The 24,230-nt window shown below is 38.3% G+C and overlaps 1 protein-coding gene across 1 annotated transcript; it reads right to left on the bottom strand.

Annotated features, from left to right (window-relative positions):
- Positions 1 to 2,184: 2,184 nt before the first annotated feature.
- LOC126590422 (uncharacterized) lies at positions 2,185 to 3,366 on the bottom strand. Its single transcript, XM_050255885.1, has one exon. It carries the CDS (start codon positions 3,364 to 3,366, stop codon positions 2,185 to 2,187), a length of 1,182 nt encoding a protein of 393 aa, XP_050111842.1.
- Positions 3,367 to 24,230: the final 20,864 nt, after the last annotated feature.

Genomic DNA, 24,230 nt, shown 5'->3' with positions numbered 1-24,230 from the left:
TAATGGCGATATCGAGTATAGCTTTGTGGTTGATTGCCCGAACCTTAAAACCTCGAGCCCTGCGATAATTTCTTGGCCAAGTATAAAATCTTTGTGGATTTGAAGGTCCTTGATTATGCAAAGATTTGTATCGGAAACCCTTCAGCATATTAGGGTGAACTTGGGCTTTATTTCGAGGTAAACCACTTAAATCGTGCATTTGAGCTTTACATTAACGGTATATTATTCATATTCATAAGTTAATGGGTTATGAAAAGACTCTCTTGCTAGCTAACTTGTGACTAAACTTTTTAGACCATGAATTTAGACGATTGTGTAGATTCATTCTTGCCTGAATATGAGGTCCAAGTTACCAAAATGTAGTCATAATTACGTTTTGCTTACTATTTATTTAATTACTACATGCATTGTTTCAGGGGCGGAGCCACATGGAGGCCAGGTGAGGTCTAGGCCTATCTTGAAATTTTATTAATATATATTTTTTGTCTGCTAGGTTTGGCAATAAACAACTTTTTATTTTGTTTTTTAAACTAAACCTTACAATTAGCTAATTCCTTTTTTAGTCTCTTCGTATAAGACAAGTTCTATACAAGTTAAAGTAAAATTCAATTAATTATGTTGAAATTAATATCTCAAGGTAATAGTCTTAAAGGCCCCTCCTGAGAAGGGTTAGTGGCTTTGCTATTGCATTGTTTAGTAAGTGGGCGAGTCTTGGAGCGACAGAAAGGTTGCTCCTTTACGTTCCGCTTACTTTTGAATGTTTTGCATGGCTCGCATTGTTTGGATTTTCTTTACGTTGGTGTTAGTAAACTTAAGAAAGCAACCCACATGAATGAAGAAACCTCATCATTAATATATAACAGAAAGTCAATTTTAACATGTATTATGAGTTATGATGGTAAAAATGTTTAATCATCAGTACACATGCCTATACATAAACATTTTCTTGTTAATTATTCTCCGATTCCCCTAAATATTATTTTCCATCAAAAGAAAAATTAAGAAAATCCTAAACACAATGGCAAGTTTGAATATTTATCAAATTATATTACAATTTGGTTCTTCGTGACTGCAGCAGTAATCATGGTGCTGCCAGTACTTGCAATCCTATCACCTTCGCCATCTAACGATAACCAATCAGAGGCATGCAAAAGAAATATTACTGTTGAGTGTAAAAACGAAATCTTTAACCCTACAATTTAACTAGAGGTAAAAAAGTTCTCATCAGAATGTTGCCATCAACTTATAACATCGGGTGAATCTTGACTATACATTGATGAACAGTGGCGAAGCCAGGATTTCTCGGGAGAGGGGCGAACTTAAAAGAATGCAAGGTTAAAGAAAAATGGCAACAACTAAATCTTTTTATATAGTAATGTCTTCCATAATTAATCAATACAAACAAATTACAATTGTTGCCGGCGAGGTTTCATGTCATGAAAACGTCGCATAATAGGCTCATTATCAATAAAAGCAAATACATCTTTCTCAATGTAAACAAGCATGCTATCACTCAACCATTGATCTCCCATTTTGTTATGCAATGGTGTTTTCACAATCTTCATAACACCAAAGCCAATGTAAGAAGTTTATACACTAACATATAGCTTTCACACCTCCCGGTCTTCACTAACTCTTTTGCAAGATCACTAATTCCTCTCAAAGATGAAAATTCACTATGCATCTTCATATCATGAATGTAATTGTCAAGTTGAATTGGAAGATTCATGAGGTCCATACGATCAAAATCTTGAGGATAAAGTTGGGCTAAACGAACAATTTTTGCTTTGTCAAAAGATGCAAAATTATTCACCGGACTCAAACATGTCATACAAAGAAGTAACTCGGTGTTTACCTCATTGAAGCGATCATTCAACTCCTTTAGTTGCATATCAAGGACTTGAAAATAGAGGTCCACACGATAGTAATGGAAGTTTGTGATTTTTGGAGCTTTACGCCTTGATTTTCCAAGTACGAAATGCAAATCCTCCATGTTAGGAACGATAATATCATGCTCCTCACAAAACTTTTCTACATCATGAAGCAAGTCCCCAAAGTCATCATCTCTCAAGGATTGTAGTCTTTGCTTGCATACTTCCACTAACGCCATCGCATTCACAATATCTTGATCTTTCTTTTGCAATGCTTGTGATAACTCATTTGTAATTCCCAATATAAGTGTCATCAAGAAAAGGTGAAATGTAAAATCAAAAGTTTGTATGTCTTTGAATAACCTAGTTGCTTCACCGAGTTATCTTGGTTGCGATCACTTTTAATCCATTCAACCACCTCCACCACGGCTTCAAACATAACAATAATACTAACTATAGTACCATAATGCGAGTTCCACCGTGTATCGCATGGACGCATGAGACTCATTTCTTGATTTAACCCTTTACCCGTTTCAAGATTACCAAGATTAAGAGCTTTATGAATTTGTTCTTGTTGTTTTTCTCTAAATGCATCACGACGCTTACACAATGATCCAATAAGATTCACCAAACTACTAGCATTGATGAAGAAATTGGCAACATCCTTATTTTCCTTTGCCACGAATACAAGAGCTAGTTGGAGTTGGTGTGCAAAACAATGAATATAAAATGCTTGAGGGTATTTGTTCAAAATCTTTGATTTAAGACCATTTAACTCACCTTTCATATTGCTAGCTCCATCATAGCCTTGTCCTCGTAACTTGGACATACTCAAATTTGTTGTAGCAAACAATCTCTCAATGGCCTCTTCAAACGAGTTACTAGTTGTAGAGGAGACATGTTGAACATCCAAAAACTTTTCAATTGCTTCTCCTTTTTTGTTCACATATCGCAATACCACCGCCATTTGCTCTTTAGTTGAAGAATCACGTGCTCCATCAACCAAAAGAGAAAAAAATGCACCTTCCATATCTTTAGTGATTGCATCTACAGTTTCAATGGCACAAGCACGGACAAGATCTTTTTGAATATCGGAAAAAGTATACTTAAGATTCTTGGGAGCATTCTCAAACACAACCTTCCTAACTTGTTCATTATGCTTGGAAAGAAATTGCATAAGCTCCAAATAATTGCCCCTATTGCTTGATTTCAACGATTCATCGTGGCCACGAAAAGGCAAACCTTGTCCCAACAACCATCTTGTGCACTCAAGTGAGGCACTCAATAAAGTACGATAATTAATACGAGTTTCATCGGTTTGCTTAATCACAAATGTTTCAATGTGTTGTTTTTGTGCCATCAATTCTCTAGCTTGTTGTACAGCTTTATTATGAAGACTTCCAACACTTCCTTCATGGACTCGAAGATTTTCGGGTCCTTTCTTCCAATTTGTAAACCCTATCTCAGTGAAGACATCACTTCCAGTGCTACCCATTTGATCAAAATCACATTTGAAAAGATAACAATAACGGTAAAATGCAGCATTTTTGGATATACTATACTCCAACCACTTAAACTTATCAAACCAACGAATGATAAAACATCGATTGTCGCTAACCTTTCTTGGCATGATGTGGTCTCTAGGTTGACAAGGATCAACTTGAAGATAGTGTCTACGAATTGCTTCACGATAATTAGGTGGATAATCAAGTATTTGACGTCTATGTGTAGGGTCTGCAGGAAGATTAGCCAATATTTCATCCAACTCAGTGGCTTCACTTTGTTGTGACCTACTTGGAATATTTGAAGGAGGACTTCTTGGAATATTTGAAGGAGGAGGAGGACTACTCAGAATATTTGAAGGAGAAGGACTACCCAAAATGTTTGAAGGAGGATTTAAGTATTGTTTCTTATAGTATCGTTCCATTACGCAACTGTAAAATGGAGAGAAATAAAAATTCTTAGACTCTTAATCCTAAAATAGACTATACTATTATTATAGTATGCATAATAACTAATCCAACCAACCAACAAGTCAATTAATCAAAAGTACTAATATTAGTTAAAGATGGCTCATTGCGTCCATCCTGGTGGCTTATTACCAATAATTTTAGTTAAAGATGGCTTTTGACATGCCAATTTATCTATATGTACAATTATACATACATATGATAAGAGTAAGAAGCAAATTAAAAGAACGATTCTTCTAATTCCCAATTCGTATCAATAGTTTCACCCTAAAAAATAATTTCATAATTTCATATCAATAATCATAGAAGCATATGATTCACATCAATAATCAATAACCAATAACCATATTAATGCATTACCATATGATTCTATACCAATTAAATGAAATTTGTATTAAATAATTAATTAGGGTTATGGATTATACATTTAAGAATTAAAATTTTTACCTTTAAATGGTGATTGGTGGAAGCCGACGGCTCAAGCTCAAGGTGGAGAGGAGAGGAGAGTGGCTTGTGAACTGTGAAGGCTCAACAGAAATTAAAGGGGACTCACTTGGCTTTGGCTTGGCTGCTGGGATTTTGGGGAGCAGTTTGGCTCTCTTTCTCTGTGTTGATTGGTAAACAAACGGCAGGAATAAGCAGTAAAGGGGAATGGGGTCGGGGGGGGGGGGGGACATATGATATAGGGTTTTGGGGTGACACGCGGAAGGGAGCGGTCCCCCTTCATATATATATATATATTTTTAATTCAAATATACAAAACGGTGCCATTTTGTATAACAATTTTTAAATTTTTTTTACCAGGCCCAAAACGACGTCGTTTTGGCCTGGTTTAAACAAAAAAAAAAAAAAACAGCAATCTATGCAGAACAGATTGTAGATTGCCCAGAAAAAACAGAGGAGATGCACCAGGGTTTTCTGGCGAGGCGCGCGCGAGGGGAGTGGCGAAGAGCTGGGTCCAGTGGAGTTTCCTAGCGAGGGGAGTGGCGGCCGCCACTCCTCACCCTCATGTGGCTTCGCCACTGTTGATGAATATTGTCGATTTCTAATTCAATAATATGCAAATTTTTTTTTTTTTAAAAAGCCTAGGGTTTGACATGGTTCTTGGGATTTGAAGGAATTTATTTCTAATATATCTTAGTGTTTACCTAAATTTGGTGTACAAATTTAGTATAATTTGATTCTTGAGTGCACTGTGTTTACTAAAACATGGATTCAGAACTTAAATATGGATATTAGAATCATTTCAGTTCTTAACTTTACTACGTGTTTACCTAATACATATTAAACTAGAAATAGTGCGAGTTTTCCCTATCAATATTTGTAATCCAATACCTGAAATTAAAGAAAGATCAACTGAGGGACTAGTTCATCGGTTTCCTTTCCTTATTTCTTGTATTTCTTAAGTTCTTTGATTCCTACTTCCCTATTCCTATTAAGTAACATGCCATAAATTAATTTGGATTGAGGAAGTTCTGAATATGAGTATTCAGGAATATGAGAGAGAAAGAATAGGTATGAGATTATACGCTCAACTCAATCGAATCTTAATTCTTATTTTATAATGTAATGGATTGCCAAATGTAATTTGAGACTCATATACTTTTTAATTCCATACGAATTAGTAAACGCATAAAAAGTAGAATTTGGAATAAGATTTTATCACTAAATGGTCCCTTACTTTTCTACTTTCTAGAAGTCCATATTTTCATCTTCATTGATCAATGTCATCCTCCGCTGTTTTCCTCCTCCACCTTAGCCCAACGACATATAGCTTGTGTGCTTAGTGATGCTGCATATAGCTTGTGTGCTTAGTGATGCTATATAACTTGTGTGCTTAGTGATGCTACATATAGCTTGTGTACTGATGTTGCACTTTGTACTGATGCTACACTTTGTAAATTAATTAATTATGGTTCTACTTTCTGTTTGTAAATTGGTTCTTCACATAAATATGTTGTAGAAAAAGAAAAAAGGAATACGCATCAAGCTTGTGTTAAAAAAATTATGCATCTACATTGTGCGTTAACAACCAATTATGCACCTACCTTGTTTCACTAATTGATGCTTCATCTACTTGTGCGCTAAGTGATGCTGTATATAGCTTGCGCACTAAGTAATACTGCATATAGCTTGTGTGCTTAGTGATGCTGTATATAGCTTATGTATTGATGCTGCACTTTGTAAATTAATTCTGGGTAAATTACATAGTAACCCCTCAAGTTTGAGGTTTATTACAATCTTATACAACATCTTTAAAACATTTCACTTTCATACCTCAAGTACTAATTTATTTCAATATAATACATCCGTTAGATTTTCCATCCATTAATCCGTTAAATGTTGACGTGGCTACCACATTTGTGCCACGTGGTTGCCAAGTGTGTGCCACGTGGCCAAAAAAATAATTTTTAATTTTTAAAAAAAAAAAAAAACCTAAATCTTCTAAATAAATTAAAAAAAAAAAAACCAAAAACCAAGCCCCACTTCGTCTTTCCTCCCTCCCCTCCCCCCCCCCCCACCCCAAAAAAACCCAACCTGCAACCCGACAGTACACCTACGCACGCACCCATCTACACACCCACACCACCGACGACACACCACCACAACCTGTATCACTATCGTCCACCAGTCTAATCAACGAGCCGCCACATGTCAAATTTTCCCCAACCTTTACTAACTCCCCCGGTCCTCCAACAATTTCATCGGCTCAGTTTAAGGCGCTGAGAGAAATTGAGAAAAGTCGTTCCTCGCGAAGCAAAGCATATTTCTGAAATTTCCCAAAAAACCAGAACTAGAAAAGCGAGCAGCACAAAGATCCGATGCTTTGGAGTGGGTTGTCCTCGGGTACGCTGGCCGCTGCGGCGTAGGCAATCATGGTGCTCCTCTTCACGATCCCCGGCCTTGACGGCCTCCGCAAGGGCCTCATCACCGTCACACGCAACCTCCTCAAACTGTTTCTCTCGGTGGTGCCGTTCTGCCTCTTTTTGCTCATGGACATCTATTGGAAGCACGAGACTCGCCCGAGCTGCGAAGGCGACTCCTGCACTCCATTGGAGCACCTCCACCATCAGAGCTTGACGAAGATGAAGAAGAAAACGCAGAAGAACTGGATGTTGTCGTACCAGGCCTCGTAGGTATCGGTGCCGTCGTCGAGGGACGACGGAGGAGAGAGAGTGTCGTTCAAGTAGGGTATGGGGGAGAAGGCTAAAGATTGATAAGATGTGGGCAACGGAGGCGTGGGAAATCTAGGGATTGAGGAACCAGAATTTGGGGTTTCTCTGGTGGGATTTGACGTAATTGGGATTGAATTGGATTGGGATTTTCTTCATGTGGGGGAGGAATTATGGTTTGGGTTGAGGGGTTTTGGGGGGAATTTGGGGTTGTGCGGAATAAAAGGAAGATGCTGGGATTTTTGCGGGGTGGAGTGTTTAATTTTGCGTTTTTTAGTTTTTTTTTTATTCAGGTTTTTTTTCTAAAAAAAATTAAATTTTTTTTTGCCACGTGGCACATAGGTGTCAGCCACATCAGCACAAATGTGGCAGCCACGTCAGCATATAACAGACCAATGGATGGAAAATCTAATGGATGTATTATTTTGAAATAAAATAGTACTTGAGGTATGAAAGTGAAATGTTTTAAAGATGTTGTATGGGATTGTAATAGACCTCAAACCTAAGGGGTTACTATGTAATTTACCCATTAATTCTGGTTCTACTTTCTGTTTGTAAATTGATTCTACACATAAATATGTTGTAGAAAAAGAAAAAAGGAATATGCATCAAGCTTGTGTTAAAACAATTATGCATCTACATTGTGCGTTAACAACCAATTCTGCATCTACCTTGTTTTACTAATTGATGCTTCATCTACTTGTTTGCTAAGTGATTCTGCATATAGCTTGCGAGCTAAGTGATGCTGCATATAGCTTGTGTGCTTAGTGATGTTGCATCTAGCTTGTGTGCTAAGGATATGCTGATAGGAGCATATTTATGCGCCTTAGTTAGCTAGTTCTTGTGCATTTACGTTGTTTTTCCTTAGATAAGTTAGTCTTTTAAGCTAGTTTTATGTGTTTTCAGGTTTAAGGGCGAAGTATACAAAAATATGCATTTTGGAGCCTTTTGGAGCAAAATGGAGCTTGGAATGGACGAAATTGAAGACTTGAAGATGAAGATTCCTACTCAAACAAGGTTTCCTACTTTAAAGTAGGAAAGTTAAACCTAATTGGCCTTGAGTTTCAGCAACAAAGAAGTATTCCAAGTCAAAGAAGGAAAAGGAGTCCAAAAAGAAGAAGGATTGATCAAGACAAGCTTTCCTATTCTTAATGTGCAAGGGTTTCAGCTACAAAAAGGAGTCTTAAACACTGTAGGACACCTTAGCCTTATTCTAGAGGAATGCCGCACCTATTTCAGCAAGGGAACCCTTTTCCTTGCATGACAAGACCTTCTAGAAGACCTTATTTCCTGGCTTTTCAAGGCTTTCTAGAAGCCTTATCATCCAGCCCACCTTGTAGGCCTTTTCCCGTTTTAATTCTGATTTCTAAGCCTTTTTCCTGGAGGATTTGGGTTCTAGAAGCCCTAATCTGATTGCCCTAGGGTTTAGGTGCCTATAAATATGTATTTTCAGCATTTGCCGCACGGACCACCTCATATATTCAGCCTTCACGCCAGAAACACTTCTACAACCTTTGCCGCAGCCATCACTCATCATCCACCCTATGTCCTGACCCTAAACACCTTTGTCGCACCCTTTCACCTATTCTAAACACTACCACACCATTCCATATCCATTCCTCCATACAAATACCACCCAAAATCTGTCCCTAAGTCTTGTACCGCAGCAAAGAGGAAGAAGGACAGTCCATAGGCGTGCTTGCTGTTCAATATTGGATCGTTGGAGCGTTTAGGTGTTTTCTTTCTTTTGTTCTCAATGTCTAAATTTGTTTATCTTTGTTTTGTGAGTATGAGAACTTAAACCCCCCTTGGCTAGGGGGGATTCGAAACCATGTTTTATGCTTGCTATATGGTTTGATTACTTTTAATTGTGTTTCATAAATTGTGAATTCAATTTACTTATCGATATGAATTAAACTAATTTGTGTGTGTTGGTTGAGAATGCATGCTTAATTGTCATGCATAAATCTAATGCTAGGATATAAGGGAGTTTCACCTAATCGTTATGAACTTATTCGCAAGTAGTGAAGGTTGTTGATCGCAATCGTGTTAAGTAAATTCTTGGCATAAGTTTCATGCAATTCATAGTAACAAGTGCCTCGTCAATGCTTATGGTTTTCATAGAACTTAATGATTCTTGCTTGTATCTCTATTATGCAATTCATGTAGGGAACTTGTGGGGAATGCTTTGGGTTGTCGTATGCAATCATCCAATTCACTAACTTTAGGAAAATTTGAGGGTTAATTAGTGCAATTCACGGTTAATCTGGGGCGTTGAGAATTCATGGTTCATTGAAACGCAATTGGAAATCGTTTTGTATGCAAGTGTGACATGTGTGGAGAAGAACCCCTTAGCTAGTTTTCCATCCATTCACTTTAATCAAATTCGTTTTAAAATCTGTTTTAGTTTACAAAGTTTTTGTTTTGTTTTCAATTTCGTCAAAATCAAATCCCCATTTATTTTGAAGTGTTAGATTAGTTAGAAATCAATTTAGTTTGTGTTTTTAAGTGTCTTGAGTCAAGTTATAACCTATTTTCGTCCAAATTTGTGTTTGGTGTTCAAAACTGCCCAGATTGTGTTTTTAAGGCAGTTTTGAGTGTTTATGTGCTTGTTTGAGTTTTTTGGTTTGTTTTAGTGTTTTAGAGTTTAGTTTTGCATTCTTTGAGTCTAGTTTAGTGTTTTAAACTTTGTTTTTACGTTTTTGAGTCAATTTTCAAGTGATTTAGCAATCCCTCCTAATCCCCGGCCTAGAACGATCCCTACTTACATTCTTTACTACAATTGATAAAAAGAGGGTTTAATTTGTGTGCTTATATATTTCGCATCATATGCCCTTTGCATCTAGTTTGTCATTTATTTTACTTCTTATTATTTAATAATTTATTATACTCATGATCGTTTCATTTTTTTTATGAAGATGACAACAAAAGTAAAACATTTTGCAATAAAAAAGAAATCACCTCCAAAATCTCTTGCCGTAAAGCATCGGGCAACAGATGAAAATTATGCTCAAATAAGACTCAATCTCTTGGCCCTTGCAGAACTAATACAAGAGCTCAAGCCAAAACTTGAAGAAAAACCAGCACTCTTGGCATTCATATACAAGTCATTTTTTGGCAGAATAGTGAAAGCTTACATAAAAAGTGAATTATAAATGAATAAATCAGACTGGGATGTCATACATATAGTGAACTGGTATGACACTGAAAAATGAATATTCAAATTCAAAAATGGATATTGCAAAGTAAATGTTGATGATGTCCAACGCATATTTGGGATCCTAAACCGAGGCAGAGAAGCCCCTAAGTCAACAAGAGACTCAAGAATCCTAAAGCCGAAAGAAAACGGATTCGTTGATAAATACTTCTCGGAAATGACAAGAATTGGTAGAAGAGAAATTGCACAAGCAATTCAAGTTGCATTTGATGATGGGACAACAGAAGGAGATCAGGATGCAGCATGCCTTATAATTTTGTATTTGCTCAACACAAATCTGCTTGGGAGCTCAACGGGGAAACTTACGTGGAGTTTGGTCAAGAATTGCAACTTCATCGATAACATAAATCAGTACAACTGGGCTAAGAAAACAGCAAGATACTTGATGGAATCAATCAATAAAACACATAAGAGAAAAAGAGGCAAACAACCAATCGTTAGTGGCGATGTTGTAGTTTTACTGGTAAGCAAACAAAAACTAAAAAAAAAAAATCATTTGTTGTCTTATTTTACAAAAATATACAAATCTCTAACTTTTATTTTGTCTACAGCATTGGATTTGTGATCACACCACAATCATCAACCCAATAGAAGGAAAGGAGAAACGCCCACCAACAGCAGTGAATTGGGATTTGGCAAATCTACATGACAAAATCTATAAAGAAGCAAATAAAAATTTGGAGGTAAAACTAATACTGCATATACTTTTATGTAAAACATGATTCTACATGTATTTTGTGTGAAAAGATATTCTGCATGTGCCTATTGTGTGTTGTTTTCAAACAAAATATCAAAAAACAAAACTCTTTAACATTTCACAGATGGACAATGCAAAACAAATTGAGGAGTCAGTTGAACAACGCCCAAAAGATGATGATGACGACTTTGTCGATCCTCCACCTGCATCAAAAAAGAGGAAATTGGAAAAGCAAGTTGCTAAGAAGGGACCAAAAGCCAAAAAAGCTAAAGCGTAAAAAAAATTAATGTTTTAACATGAAGGTCCTGAAGAAGTTGAAACGATAGTGAGACTTGAGCAAATAGTCAATAAGGATGAAACCATAGTGGCACTTAAACTTCTAAAAGGTGATGTTGATGATGAGATGATTGATGTTTAATAGCAAGAAGATGATGATAATGAAAAAACTGTGTCAGATATGCCGGAAAAAGGCAATGATCAAACAGATGATGAAGAATTTCAAATAACATCATCTGTGTGGATGATAAAAATAAAGAGCCAAGACAAGCTAAAAAGTCAAGACGATGACCCAGCAGACAAAATGGTAAATCCAAACAAGCTAATTCTGCTAAAAATTTGTGTTTATATTTTATATAAAATCATGAGTTTATTATAAAAAAAAAATTAAAATGCCATCAACTGAATTATTCTGGTATAACTGATGCTGCATACTAATTCTATTATAACTGATGTTGTATACTAATTCTGGTAACTAATGTTGCATACCAAGTATGGTATAACTGATGTTGCATACTAATTTTTTATCACTGATACTGGATACTAATTATGGTATAAGTAATAATGCATGCTAAAAACTTATACTAAGTTTGGTATAGTTGATGCTACATACTAAGTCGGGCATAACTGATGATGCATACTAAGTCTGGTAAAACTAACGCTGCATACTAATTTTGGTATAACTGATGCTGCATGGTAATTTTGGTATAAGTAATAATACATGCTAAAAACTTATATAAGTCTGGTATAACTAATGCTGCATACTAATTCTGGTATAACTGATGCTGCATATTAATTCTGATATAACCGATACTGCATACTAATTCTTGTATAAGTAATAATGCATACTAAAAATTTATATAAGTCTGGTATAACTGATACTGCATACTAAGTTTTTAACTTTGTGATTATAATCCATAACTGATGCTACATAATTATTTTGCTATAAAACTGAAGCTTTGTCATTGTAATCAATAACTGATGATGCATACTAAATCTTTGTATAAGTAATAATCCATAGTTGAAGCTTTGTCATTATAATCCATAACTGATGCTGCATACTAAACCTTTGTCATTTAATTCTTGATTTTGAATACAATCATGAGGAAAAAGGTGGAGAACAAAATGAAAATAAAGATCACTTTGACACACCAGTTGATAGTTAAAGTATCTTTGGCACCCAAATTCCAAATGAGTAAGTTCAAGATGACCAAAATATTGCACATTGTTGATGCACAAAATCGGAGGTTTTGGAACAATGTAAATCCGACCGTGAATCTGAATGAAAGTAAATAACACAAGATGTATCGTGGTTCACCCCAAGGTTTGGGCTACGTCCACACTGATTATGTATTTATCTGTTTGTGAGGGAGAGAGATGGAAAGAGCTTCTGAGGGTGAGAGAGCTCTTCCATGGCCTAAGAAATTGGTCTCCCCAAATTGTAAGGGTGATGAGTCCTTTTATAGAATAAGGGCTCCTCACTTATTACATATTTGCCTCTTGCTTTATTACATAATTACATTTATGTCCCCCGAGTATTTGTACGAGATCTAAATACAAAGGCCATATGGTATAAACAATAGTCCCCCAAGTCTTCAGTTAAGAGAGTCTTTTGGCTGGAGACTTGAAATTCAATCCATGTGTGGGCCGAAGTAACTAGATGTTGTCTTGAATTGACGCTCGATATGAGGCGGTGCTCAATCTGAAATGATGCTCAACTAGAAGTAGCACATGCTGCGAGGTTGTTCGGCCCGTGGCTTATGTTGCCTTGGTTAGCTCGGCTTGTGGCGTTGAAGGTGAGGGAGTCCCTTTTTATAGAATAAGGGCTTGCTCATCAATACATGAATGATGGGCTAGAGTTGATGCTCTCTAATGATGGTGAGGGAGTCCCTTTTATAGAATAAGGGCTCGCTTCTCAATATATAAGTGATGGGTGCTTTCTAATGAAAAGGAGGGAGTCCCTTTTATAAAATAAGGGCTCGCTCCTTAATACATAAATAATGGGCTAGAGTCCCCCAAGTATTTTTTATGAGGCCCAATTGAGGCCCAATATATGGTGTATAGTGTAGTCCCCCAAGTCTTCGGTCAATAGAGTCTGTTGGCTGGAGACTTCAAATTGAATCCATGTATGGGCCGAAGTGGCGGTTGTTCGGAGACGGTATTTGTATACCCTGCACTGAAGCTTTGTAGGTGAAGCTTTGCAAGTGAAGCTTTTGAAGCTAGAGTTCTGTAAATGAAGCTTTTGAAGCTAGAGCTCTGTAAATGAAGCTTTTGAAGCTAGAGCTTTTGTAAATGAAGTTTTTGAAGCTAGAGCTCTGTAAATGAAGCTTTTAAAGCTAGAGCTCTGTAAATGAAGCTTTTGAAGCTGATTGACATGAATGATGCTCATGAATGTTTATGTTGATTGACATGAGTGATGCTCATGGATGTTGACATGAGTGATGCTCATGAATGTTGACATGAGTGATGCTCATGAATGTTTATGTATGATTGATATGAGTGATGCTCATGTATGTTTATGTATGATTAACATGAGTAATACTCATGTATAATTTGAAGTACTGGGCGTACTTTTGGTCTCCTGGTTGGTGCTATTTTGGGCTTATGGGCCTTCGCCCTCCACATAACATTCCAGCCCATTTATTTTGGGCTTTGTCGTTTTTTTTACTACCTTTTGATGGGGTTTATACAGATGTCTCCGAAAGATAAGAAAAATAAATTACATCATTCAACAACAAGAAAAGTAAATCACATCATTCTGGTGGGGTGTTTATTCCTTGCTTTTGCTTTCTCTTTTGCTTTTGCTTTCTTAGAGGACCGCTCTTTTTAGGAATAATGGTGCTCGGTGTCTTGTCAATCCAACATCCCAAGGCACTAACACAAGGAGATGTTGGGACCTTGTAGTGGGATGGCAATAGCTTAGCATCATTAGATGTCTGAATTCCTTTATCATTGTGGTCGCGGGACCACTTTCCAGCTGTGTGTTTAAAGAAAACATGCTTTACCTTTACTGCTTTTCCACCACACAAACTCCAATCTTTATCTTCTCTCCGATTTCTCTCTCCTGATCCTCCTCAATCTCTCTCTCTCTCTTCAATCTCTCTATATGCCGAGAAAGCCGACAACAGTCTGTCTGAAGAGATATCAAACAGGACGTTCCCCACGTAAATCTTCCTGGCCGAGACGTCAGCAGCGTTGGGGTTGCTGTTGTTTAAACGACGTTGCTAATCTGGCGGAGGCGAACTACGTGACGCTGACTCTGCCGTCGATTTTCTTGCTCGGTTCTTTACGAGACATAGCTCTGACCATCTCCCGTCTCACTGTTCTTCCTTGTACCTTAATTTGTCCTTTCAGAACCTTCTCTGTGTCTACATCCTCCTACGCCTCCATCCATGCAAATGTTGGATATGGTTCAATGGACTCTCCAGAGAAGATGCAATACTTTTTAGGGTAGTTGGGTAGGCTGAAAACTTCACTTTGCTCTACCACAATGTATGATCACCTACAAACTGGGCGAAAAAACACATGATCACCTGCAAATTGGGCGAGTGTGATGATCCAGTCATCCTTGTGAGCACCAATGTAAATGTTAGTACCATCACATGGCGGTGGTGCAGAAAAAGATGGTGATCCCTGAAGGAGCGAGCAAGTGCGGAGTAGAGTATTGTGATCGAATGGTGCCCAGAAGAACTCGTCCTTGCCCTGGTTGTCGAAGTAGTCCAGGCGGTCGCTGATGGGGCCCACGAATGGGAGGCCGAAGTCTCCGGGGATGTTTTTCAAGTGAAGGGGCTTGTTGGCTTTGCTTTTTTCGAGGTAATCATCAATGACACCGGCATTGGCAGCGAAGTTGGATGAAACAGCAGTGAAAGCAACGGCCGCCAGGGAGGGCATTGCAGCCCTTTTTCCAGCAGCTGCTTTGACTATTTTGTGTGCTAGGCAGTTGAGCCCTAATTGCTACTATTTTGGTCTAAGCAATTGATTCAACTAGAGGCATGCAAGTCGTCTTTTCTTTTGCAAGTTTAGATATTCCGGCACCGGAGACTGCATAGTTGTATGCCAACACACTAGAGTTCATCGCTGCCATTTGTTCCTCTCCTAGTTTCCTCTATAGCTTTTGAGGAGAAGAATGTAATCTAGATGTATGATCAGGAGTGATTATGGGGGGATCGTGGCAGATAAGGTGAGTAGAAATACTCAGGAGTTCCCTTCGCTGAAAGAATAGGATGGCTCGCTTGCCCAACAAGACCAAACTTTGATGCCAACTGAACTTGTTTAAATCTGTGTATTTTGTAGAGAGAGAGAAAGGAAAGAGAAAAAATGGGAGTGTTTGAGATTTGGATCTCTTCTGTTTCTGGGTTTTTTGTGATTTTGCCAATTTTGCAGATTCACGGTGGAGGTGAAAAATTGAGAGAGAACCAACATAACTTTTTGTGTTGATTCCCACAGACGGCGCCAAATGTTGATGCACAAAATCAGCAAGGACTTTGGTACAACAGAAAGTGTTAAGTTTGTGACCTTCGCTAGATTGCTCTCGTCACTAGTGTGGATAAGTATGCAAATGGATAGAGACAGGGAAGTAAACACAAGATGTACGTGGTTCACTCAGATTGGCTACGTCCACGGAGTAGAGGAGTTCTTATTAATTGTGAAGGGTTTACATAAGTACATAGGTTCAAGCTTTCATTTAGTGAGTGCTAGTGAATGATTTAGTACAAATGACATTCGGAAATATTGTGAGAGAATGATCTTTATTTATAGAAGAGAGTTTCTAGTTTCATTATGACATTGACACTTGTCGTGTTGTGATTAGCTTCTGATGTTGACACGTGTCATGCTATGATTGGCTTTTGATGTTGACACGTGTCGTGCTGTGATTGGACTCCTGGTTGGAGAGAAACTCTTCTGGGTCCTTGACGGTATAACGCTGACCGGTGCTCAGTAGTTTCGGGATTGGTCAAATATGGTACAAACAGTGCTCCCTTAAGTTCCCGAGTGAAGGAAGCTCCTCGGTTGGGGACTTGCAAGATCCAAGTATCATTTTCACTTGCCTTATCTATCTCATATGTAAATGTGGCATCTTCTCTGGAAGTACTTTTCCTCCATCCAAGGGTGGTATCTTTAACCGAAGAAGATGCACAAGGTAATGTATCAATTTCACTTGAAGCTTACTTGTAGTTTCGGGCTTGATCAAGTGCGATACAAACCCTATAGTAGGAGTCCCCTAAGTCGCTGAGCTAGGTGATTTGCCGAATGAAGTAACATACAAGGTAAGCAATTAGACTTTCAAGCAAGCAACCTGGATCGGAGGTTCGACTTGGGCTTCCAGTTGATTGTTCTCATTCTCCTTGTGTCGTAAACAACAACAAGGATAAGGAGAAGCAAATGGAGAAGAGATGATACAAGATACTTATGCTTGTCTCCACATGCTTCCTTGTATCATTCTCACTTACTCTATCTGTTCCTCAGGCAGATGTGGTATCTTCTCTGAAAGCATAAGATGTTGAAGATGAGTACTCGAGAGTAATGTCAGGTAAGTAATCAGGCAAGGGGTTCCAGGCAGTCAGTTTTTTACTGGAAGCTTGATTCCAAGTGCTGACTGATTGCTCTCTTTCTCTTTGTCTTGTAGGTAAGAACAATGCCAAAGGAAAAGATAGGGAAAAAGCATGATATGGGATACTCTTGCTTTTAACCTTGATGATATGAGATATTTTTGCTCTGGTGTGGCTTGTTTGTAGAGGTATTATCGGGGGGAAAAGAAACTGAGTATTTCGAGAGACTCTACTGAAAGTACCCTCTCGGATGTGAAGAAAAGTTGAGCATTTTTTTATTTGCAGGTCTGACTGGCTGTAGAGGATGAAGGTCGACATATATAGGAATTGTCCCAACAACGAGTGGTAACGCTGTTCCTTTACCCTTATCGATCATAGTAATGTAGTGGGAACTGCAAGATTCACGTGTTTTAACTTTGTCAGAACACTTTGAAAAAGTGGTCTGTGGTATCTGGAAAGCTGATGTTGCGTGTGAAGATTGCAGACAAGCTTTATCCAAGGAAATCTAGCTCTCGAAGTTTGGAGAGCGGTGCCTCTTCGATGTTCGAACAAGCAATCTTGTCGGGGGATCGGGCTCTCGAGATTCAAAGAACGGTGCCTCTTCGATTTTGAGAAAGCAATCTTGTTGGGAGTCTGGCTCTTGAGATTCTGAGAGCGGTGCCTCTTCGATTTTTGAGCAAGTAATCATGTTGGGAGTCTGGCTCTCGAGATTTGGAGAGATGTGCATCTTCAATTTTTTAGCAAGTAATCCTGTTGGCTGGCTTTCGAGATTTGGAGGGCGGTGCCTCTTCGATTTTTGAGCAAGTAATCCTGTTGGGAGTCTGGCTCTCGAGATTTGGAGAGCTGTGCCTCTTCGATTTTTGAGCAAGCAATCTTATTGGGAGTCTGACTCTTGAGATTCAAAGAGCAGCGTCTCTTCGATTTTTGAAAAAGTAATCCTGTTGGGAGTCTGGCTCTCGAGATTCGGAGGGCGGTGCCTCTTCGATTTTTGAGCAAGAAATCTTGTTGGGAGTGTTTTCTCGAATGTGAGTAAAGGTTGGGCATTTTTGCCAGTCTGCCTTGCCACGGAGCACGAAGTTGGCACAAATTGGGACTTTCTAGTTATCAAGCAATGGTGCAGGTTTTGTGTCTAATATGGCCCAACGCCTATTTGCTCGAACCTCCCAAGTTGAATTATTGGCGGCTGAAGTGATAAGTCTCAAACAGGAGATCAGAGGGCTCAAGCACAAGAATAAACAGTTGCACAGGCTCGCACATGACTATGCTACAAACATGAAGAGGAAGCTCGACCAGCTGCAGGAATCTGATGGTCAGATTTTACTTGATCATCAGAGGTTTATGGGTTTGTTCTAAAGGCATTTATTGCAGTCGTCTTCTAGGGTTGTACCGCGTAATGAAGCTCTAAATGATCAACCTTCGGTGCCTCTCCCTTCTAGGGTTCTGCCTAGTACTGAGGTTCCGAATAATCACCCTCTGGTCCCTCATTTTTCTGGGGCTCTGCCGACTGCTGATACTTCTCCTGAGCAACCTTTGTGAAGGCTCCCTCTTGTTTGTTTATTTTGATTCATGTATATGTACATATTTGTAACTTATCGGAGATATCAATAAACAAGCTTTGCTTCATTTCAACGTATTGTGTTAAATACACCAAGACCTTCTTCACTAAGTTCTTTGAATTCTTCCTTTTGTTGAATCTTGTATGTTAAAGCTTTGTGAGTGAAGCATGTAGGTTGAGGTAGTGCTCCCTTAATTTCCCAAGTGAGGAAAACTTCTCGGTTGGAGACTTGAAAAAATCCAAGTCACTGAGTGGTCGTGAGACTTCTGAGTATCAAGGTGCAGTAGCATATGGTAGGAGTCCCTCAAGTCTTCGGTCAAGGGAGTTGACGAATGAGGTGTTTTGCTAGTAGCCAAGTTTCCAAAATAACAAAACTTTACCATTTTCCTTTCTAAGTGGTAGCCCAAAACTCCTCCTGCATATATATTTGTTATGAAAGTTGTTAGGCTCAAAGAAGAGGAGGCCTAGGCCTTTTTTTTTTTTTTTTTGAATTTTCAAATTTTCGAATTTCTGAATTTTTTAATTTCTGAATTTTTGAATTTTCGAATTTCCGAAAATATATATATATATATATTTTAAGCTTTATAGGTGAAGCTTTGTAGATGAAACTTTAAGGTTGAAACTTTGTTGTGTACCATGAATTGATTTTGCTTCACACTATCTTGATCAAGATAGTGTGAAACTGTTGTAGGTGAAGCTTTTGTGTTGAAGCTTTGTAGGTGAAGCTTTTGTGCGTGAAGCTTTTGTGGTGGGGGAAGCTTTTGTGGGTGAAGCTTTTGTTGGTGAAGCTTTTGTGGTGGGTGAAGCTTTTGTGGTGGGTGAAGCTTTTTCTGGTGAAGCTTTTATGGGTGAAGCTTTTGTAGGTGAAGCTTTTGTAGGTGAAGTTATTGTGGGTGAAGCTTTTGTAGGTGAAGCTTTGGAGTTGAAGCTTTGTAGGTGAAGCTTTGGAGTTGAAGTTTTTGTTGGGTACCATGAATTGATTTTGTTTCACACTATCTTGATCAAGATAGTGTGAAGCTTTTGAGAATTTGTAGTTGTCCTCCATGCTTGAGCCCTCTGATCTCCTGTTTGAGACTTATCACTTCAGCCGCCAATGATTCAACTTGGTGGGTTTGAGCAAATAGGTGTTGGGCCATATTAGACACAGAACCTGCACACTGAACACTGAGAGCTAAAGTATCCTTAACAGCCAACTCATCAGATCGTTGGAAAGTAGTCTGTTATCTTTAGGAGTGAGAAGGTTCATGGCTACCACCGCAGCGGTCATATCATTCTTCATCACAGAGTCCCCAACGGCAAGAGGACCAGTAGAAGATAAGAAGGATGAGCGCCATATGTTATCTTGAGAAGGCATGGCTGCCTCTTCACCAAAGTTTAAGTCAAAACGACGGTCGGATGGGCCAGATATGTGTCAACCTCCGTGCTCCGTGGCAAGGCAGACTGGCAAAAATGCCTAACCTTTACTCACATTCGAGAAAAAACTCCCAACAAGATTGCTTTCTAAAAAATCGAAGAGGCACCGCTCTTCGAATCTTGAGAGCCAAACTTCCAATAGGAGTACATGCTAAAAAATCGAAGAGGTACCACCCTCTGAATCTCGAGAGCCAGACTCCCAGCAGGATTACTTTCTCAAAAATCAAAGAGACACTGCTCTTCGAATCTCACGAGTCAGACTCCCAACAGGATTGTTTTCTCAAAAATCAAAGAGGCACCGCTCTTTGAACCATGAAAGCCAGACTCCTAACAGGATTACGTGTTAAAAAATCAAAGAGGCACCGCTCTCCTAATCTCGAGAGCTAGACTCCCAACAGGATTATTTTCTCAAAAATTGAAGAGACACTGCTCTCCGAATCTCAAGAGTCAGACTCCCAAAAGGATTGCTTTCTCAAAAATCGAAGAGGCACCGTTCTCTGAAGCTCAAGAGCCAAATCCCCGACATGATTGCTTGTTCGAAAACCGAAGAGGCACCGCTTTTCGAACTTCGAGAGCCAGATTTCATTGGATAAAGCTTGTCTGCAATCTTCACACGCAACATCAGCTTTCCAGATACCGCAAACCACTTTTTCAAAGTGCTCTGACAAAGTTAAAACACGTGAAGCTTACAGCTCCCACTACATTGCTATGACCAAGAAGGGTAAAGTAATAGCACTACTACTTGTTGTTATGGAGACTTCTATATATGTCGACCTCAATCCTCCACAGCCAGGCAGACTTGTAAATAAAAAAAATGCTCAACTTTTCTTCACATCCAAGAGGGCACTCTCAGCAGAGTCTCTCGAAATACTCAGCTTCTTTTCTTCCCGATAATACCTCTGCAAACAACCCACACCGGAGCAAGAGTATCTCATATCATCAGGGTTAAAAGCAAGAATATCCTATATCATGATTTTCCCCTCTTTTCTTTGGCCTTGTTCTTACCTGCAAGACAAGGATAAAGAGAGCAATCAGTCAGCACTTGGAATCAAGCTTCTAGTCAGGAATTGATTGCCTGGAACCCCTTGCTTGATTACTTACCTGGCATTACTCTCGAGTACTCATCTTCAACATCTTATGCTTCCAAAAAAGATACCACATCTGCCTGAGGAACAGATAGGGCAAGTGAGAATTATACAAGGAAGCATGTGGAAACAAGCGCAACAGAACACGTGCTGATTCATCTATTACTTCGTCAATAACAAAAGTATCCCATATCATCAAAGTCGAACGCACTCTTGATTTGATGGACTTGTTTTGACCCTCAAATTCTTGAGTCGGCCTTATACTCTGGAGGAAACTAGAAAACCCTCCAGCCTAGTTCAAGAATAAGCCTATGGAAAGTTACTTCTTCAAAAGAAAAAGTATCTCATATCATCTCTTCTCCATTTGCTTCTCCTTATCCTTGTTGCTGTTTACGACACAAGGAGAAGGAGAACAATTAACCGGAAGCCAAAGTCGAACCTCTGATCCAGGTTGCTTGCTTGGAAGTCTGATTGCTTATCTTGTCTATTACCTCTTTCGACAAATCTCCTGGCTCGGCGACTTAGGGGACTCCTACTATAGGGTTTTGTATCGCACTTGACCAAGCCCGAAACTACAAGTAAGCTTCAAGTGAAATTGATACATTACCTTGTGCATCTTCATCAGTTAAAGATACCACCCCTGGATGGAGGAAAAGTACTTCCAGAGAAGATGCCACATCTACATATGAGACAGATAAGGCAAGTGAAAATGATACCACACTTTAGTACTTAGAAGTTTCGTGATTACTCAATGGCTTGGATCTTGTAAGTCCCCAACCGAGGAGCTTCCCTCACTCGGGAACTTAGGGGAGCACTATTTGTACCACACTTGACCAATCCCAAAACTACTGAGCACCGGTCAACGTTATACCGTCAAGGACCCAGAAGAATTTCCTTCCAACCAGGAGGCCAATCACAGTGCGACACGTGTCAACATCAGAAGCCAATCACAACACGACACGTGTCAATGTCATAATGAAACTAGAAACTCTCTTATATAAATAGAGATCCTCTCTCACAATATTTCCTAATGTCATTTGTACTAAATCATTCACTAGTACTCATTAAAGGAGAGCTTGAACCTATGTACTTGTGTAAACCCTTCTCAATTAATGAGAACTCCTCTACTCCATGGACGTAGCCAATCTGGGTGAACCACGTACATCTTGTGTTTGCTTCCCTGTCTTTGTCCATTTACATACTTATTCACACTAGTGACCGGAGCAATCTAGCGAAGGTCACAAACTTAACACTTTCTGTTGTACCAAAGTCCCCACTGATTTTGTGCATCAACACACATGATTCTGCATATCAAAGTGTTGAAAATGAATAAAGAAATGCGGACATCACAGACATGGATGCGATTGAAATTGATAAGGTGATCAATAATGTGGTTAATTTCCAAGCAGAAGAGGCAGTACAAAAAGAGGCTCCAGGTACTTCAATTAAAGAATCAATTCCTCAAATGCAAGAAGTGGTAGTGCAAAAAAAGCCTCCAAGTACTTCAATCCAAGAATTAATTCCTTTAGTGTAAGAAGAGGCAGTGAAAATAGTAGGTCCAAGCACTTTAGTCCCTCCACTGCCAGTTCAAGCTAAAGAACAAGAAGGAAATGCAACATTTGCTCCTCAACTGCCAGTTCGACTCGAAGAGTCGACAATCAAGTCAAGGAAGCAACAAATATTCTATGAATGACTTTTTGCTCCAATTACGAGCGAAGAAAAATGGGAATGTAAAAATTCAAAATAGGAGCTAACATAAGAAGAGTTCTCTCAAAGCCAAACAGATGCTGTAGAGTAATGGAAAAGGAGGACAAAACTTCGACTTCAGATGTTGAATAATACTATCAACACATGCTACTTCAAGAATTATATTATTCAGAAAATAGTTAAGGAGAATGACGCTTTGCAAAACGATAATAAGAACTTCCAAAAAGAAAACAAGAAGTTGGAAAAAGAGAAGAAAAAATTGGAAAAACAGAAAACTGAACTCGAGAAGAACACTGCATTGGAGCAACAAAAGAAAAAATGGGAAGAAAAAAATAATAAGTTGCTGGAAAAGAACAATGGACTACTGAAGGAGAAGAATAACCTTGAATGGCAGCAAGAAACATCCTACAAGAAGCAATGTGAGCTAAATGCATTAAACAAGACAAAAATGGAAAAAATAAGAGTGAAATTTCAAATTCTAAAAGCTGAGAAGATTTCTCTTGAAGAGTTGGTGAAAAAGCAACAAGAAGAAATTTCTGAGCTAAACAAGAGCTTGAGTTTCATCAATGAGGTTGAACCAGAAAAAGAAGAGAAAACTGAGAAACCTATTCATTAAGATTCTGCTACTGATTCTGTAACTGAAAGCAAATATGTTAAACCTTGGGACAAAATCGTAATCGCCTCAGATCAAAAGGTAGATATCCAGTCAAAATAGGTTCTGCAAACTCTAGAAGAAGTACCAACAGAATTTCAAACACCTGTTCAACCTCAAACTCAAACAATGATCAGGCGCATCAAGCAAAAACCCAAAAAAAATAGAGAGATATGTAATTCTCTTATATTGCCGTGGAGAAAATAAGAGAATCAAATGAGTGGAAAGGCCATCCAACATACTTTCACCTACCCACAATGGACAAAAAAAACACATTAACTTTTTCTGGGAAAAAACACCAGTGTAAGAAAAATTTACAACTAAATCTATAATTTTTGTTATACTTTAAAATATTGATTATGCATTAACATATTTCTATGTATATTGTATTTCAGGAATATATATTGGTTATCAACTGCAAATGAGTTCAGCTACTATGACAATTTTGTGATGAAAGAAGATATGGATGGATTCTTAGGAGATGAGATAGTTAGAAATACTGTGATTGATGCACATAACTACATTCTCAAGGACCAAGAAATCAATTTAGATCATCAAAACTTCTACTTCTCAGTCAATCTCTTTGTAAGTTATAAATATTGAATTTAGACAAAATCTATTCAATGTCATTGAAACTGCATACTGATGCTGCATATTGATTGTCCATATACTAATTATGTTCTAGATAAACAGTTGAACTTCACCAACTATGAAAATGACGAAGCCAAAATTAAAGAATTAAAGCACAGTTTTGGGGAGCAATTAAACGAACAAATGAAAGTTGTGCGAAAAATCTTTATAGCTCTTATAAATTACGAACACTACACATTGCTTGTGTTCAACACAGAGGAGAGGCATTTCAATTTTTACAAATCTAATAGAAAAACCTCCAAAAAGGTGAAACAAACATCTACAATGACAATGCATATAAAGTGGTAAATCTAAATTCATTATCGCTTATATTTTCAGCGACTTCCTAATACATTTTTCAAACATACGCTTAAGTTGTATACAGGTCAAAATGGTTGAAGAATGGTACAACAACAGAGACAGATTATTCCATTT

This window comes from Malus sylvestris, chromosome 11, assembly GCF_916048215.2.
Source record: "Malus sylvestris chromosome 11, drMalSylv7.2, whole genome shotgun sequence".
Classification (NCBI taxonomy): Eukaryota; Viridiplantae; Streptophyta; class Magnoliopsida; order Rosales; family Rosaceae; genus Malus; species Malus sylvestris.
The sequence above is the reverse complement of the archived record's forward strand: the minus strand, read 5'-3'. Positions and strand labels throughout refer to the sequence as shown.

Coding starts and splice junctions, on each gene's coding strand:
- LOC126590422 (XM_050255885.1), bottom strand. CDS start 3,366: ATGGGTAGCACTGGAAGTGATGTCTTCACTGAGATAGGGTTTACAAAT.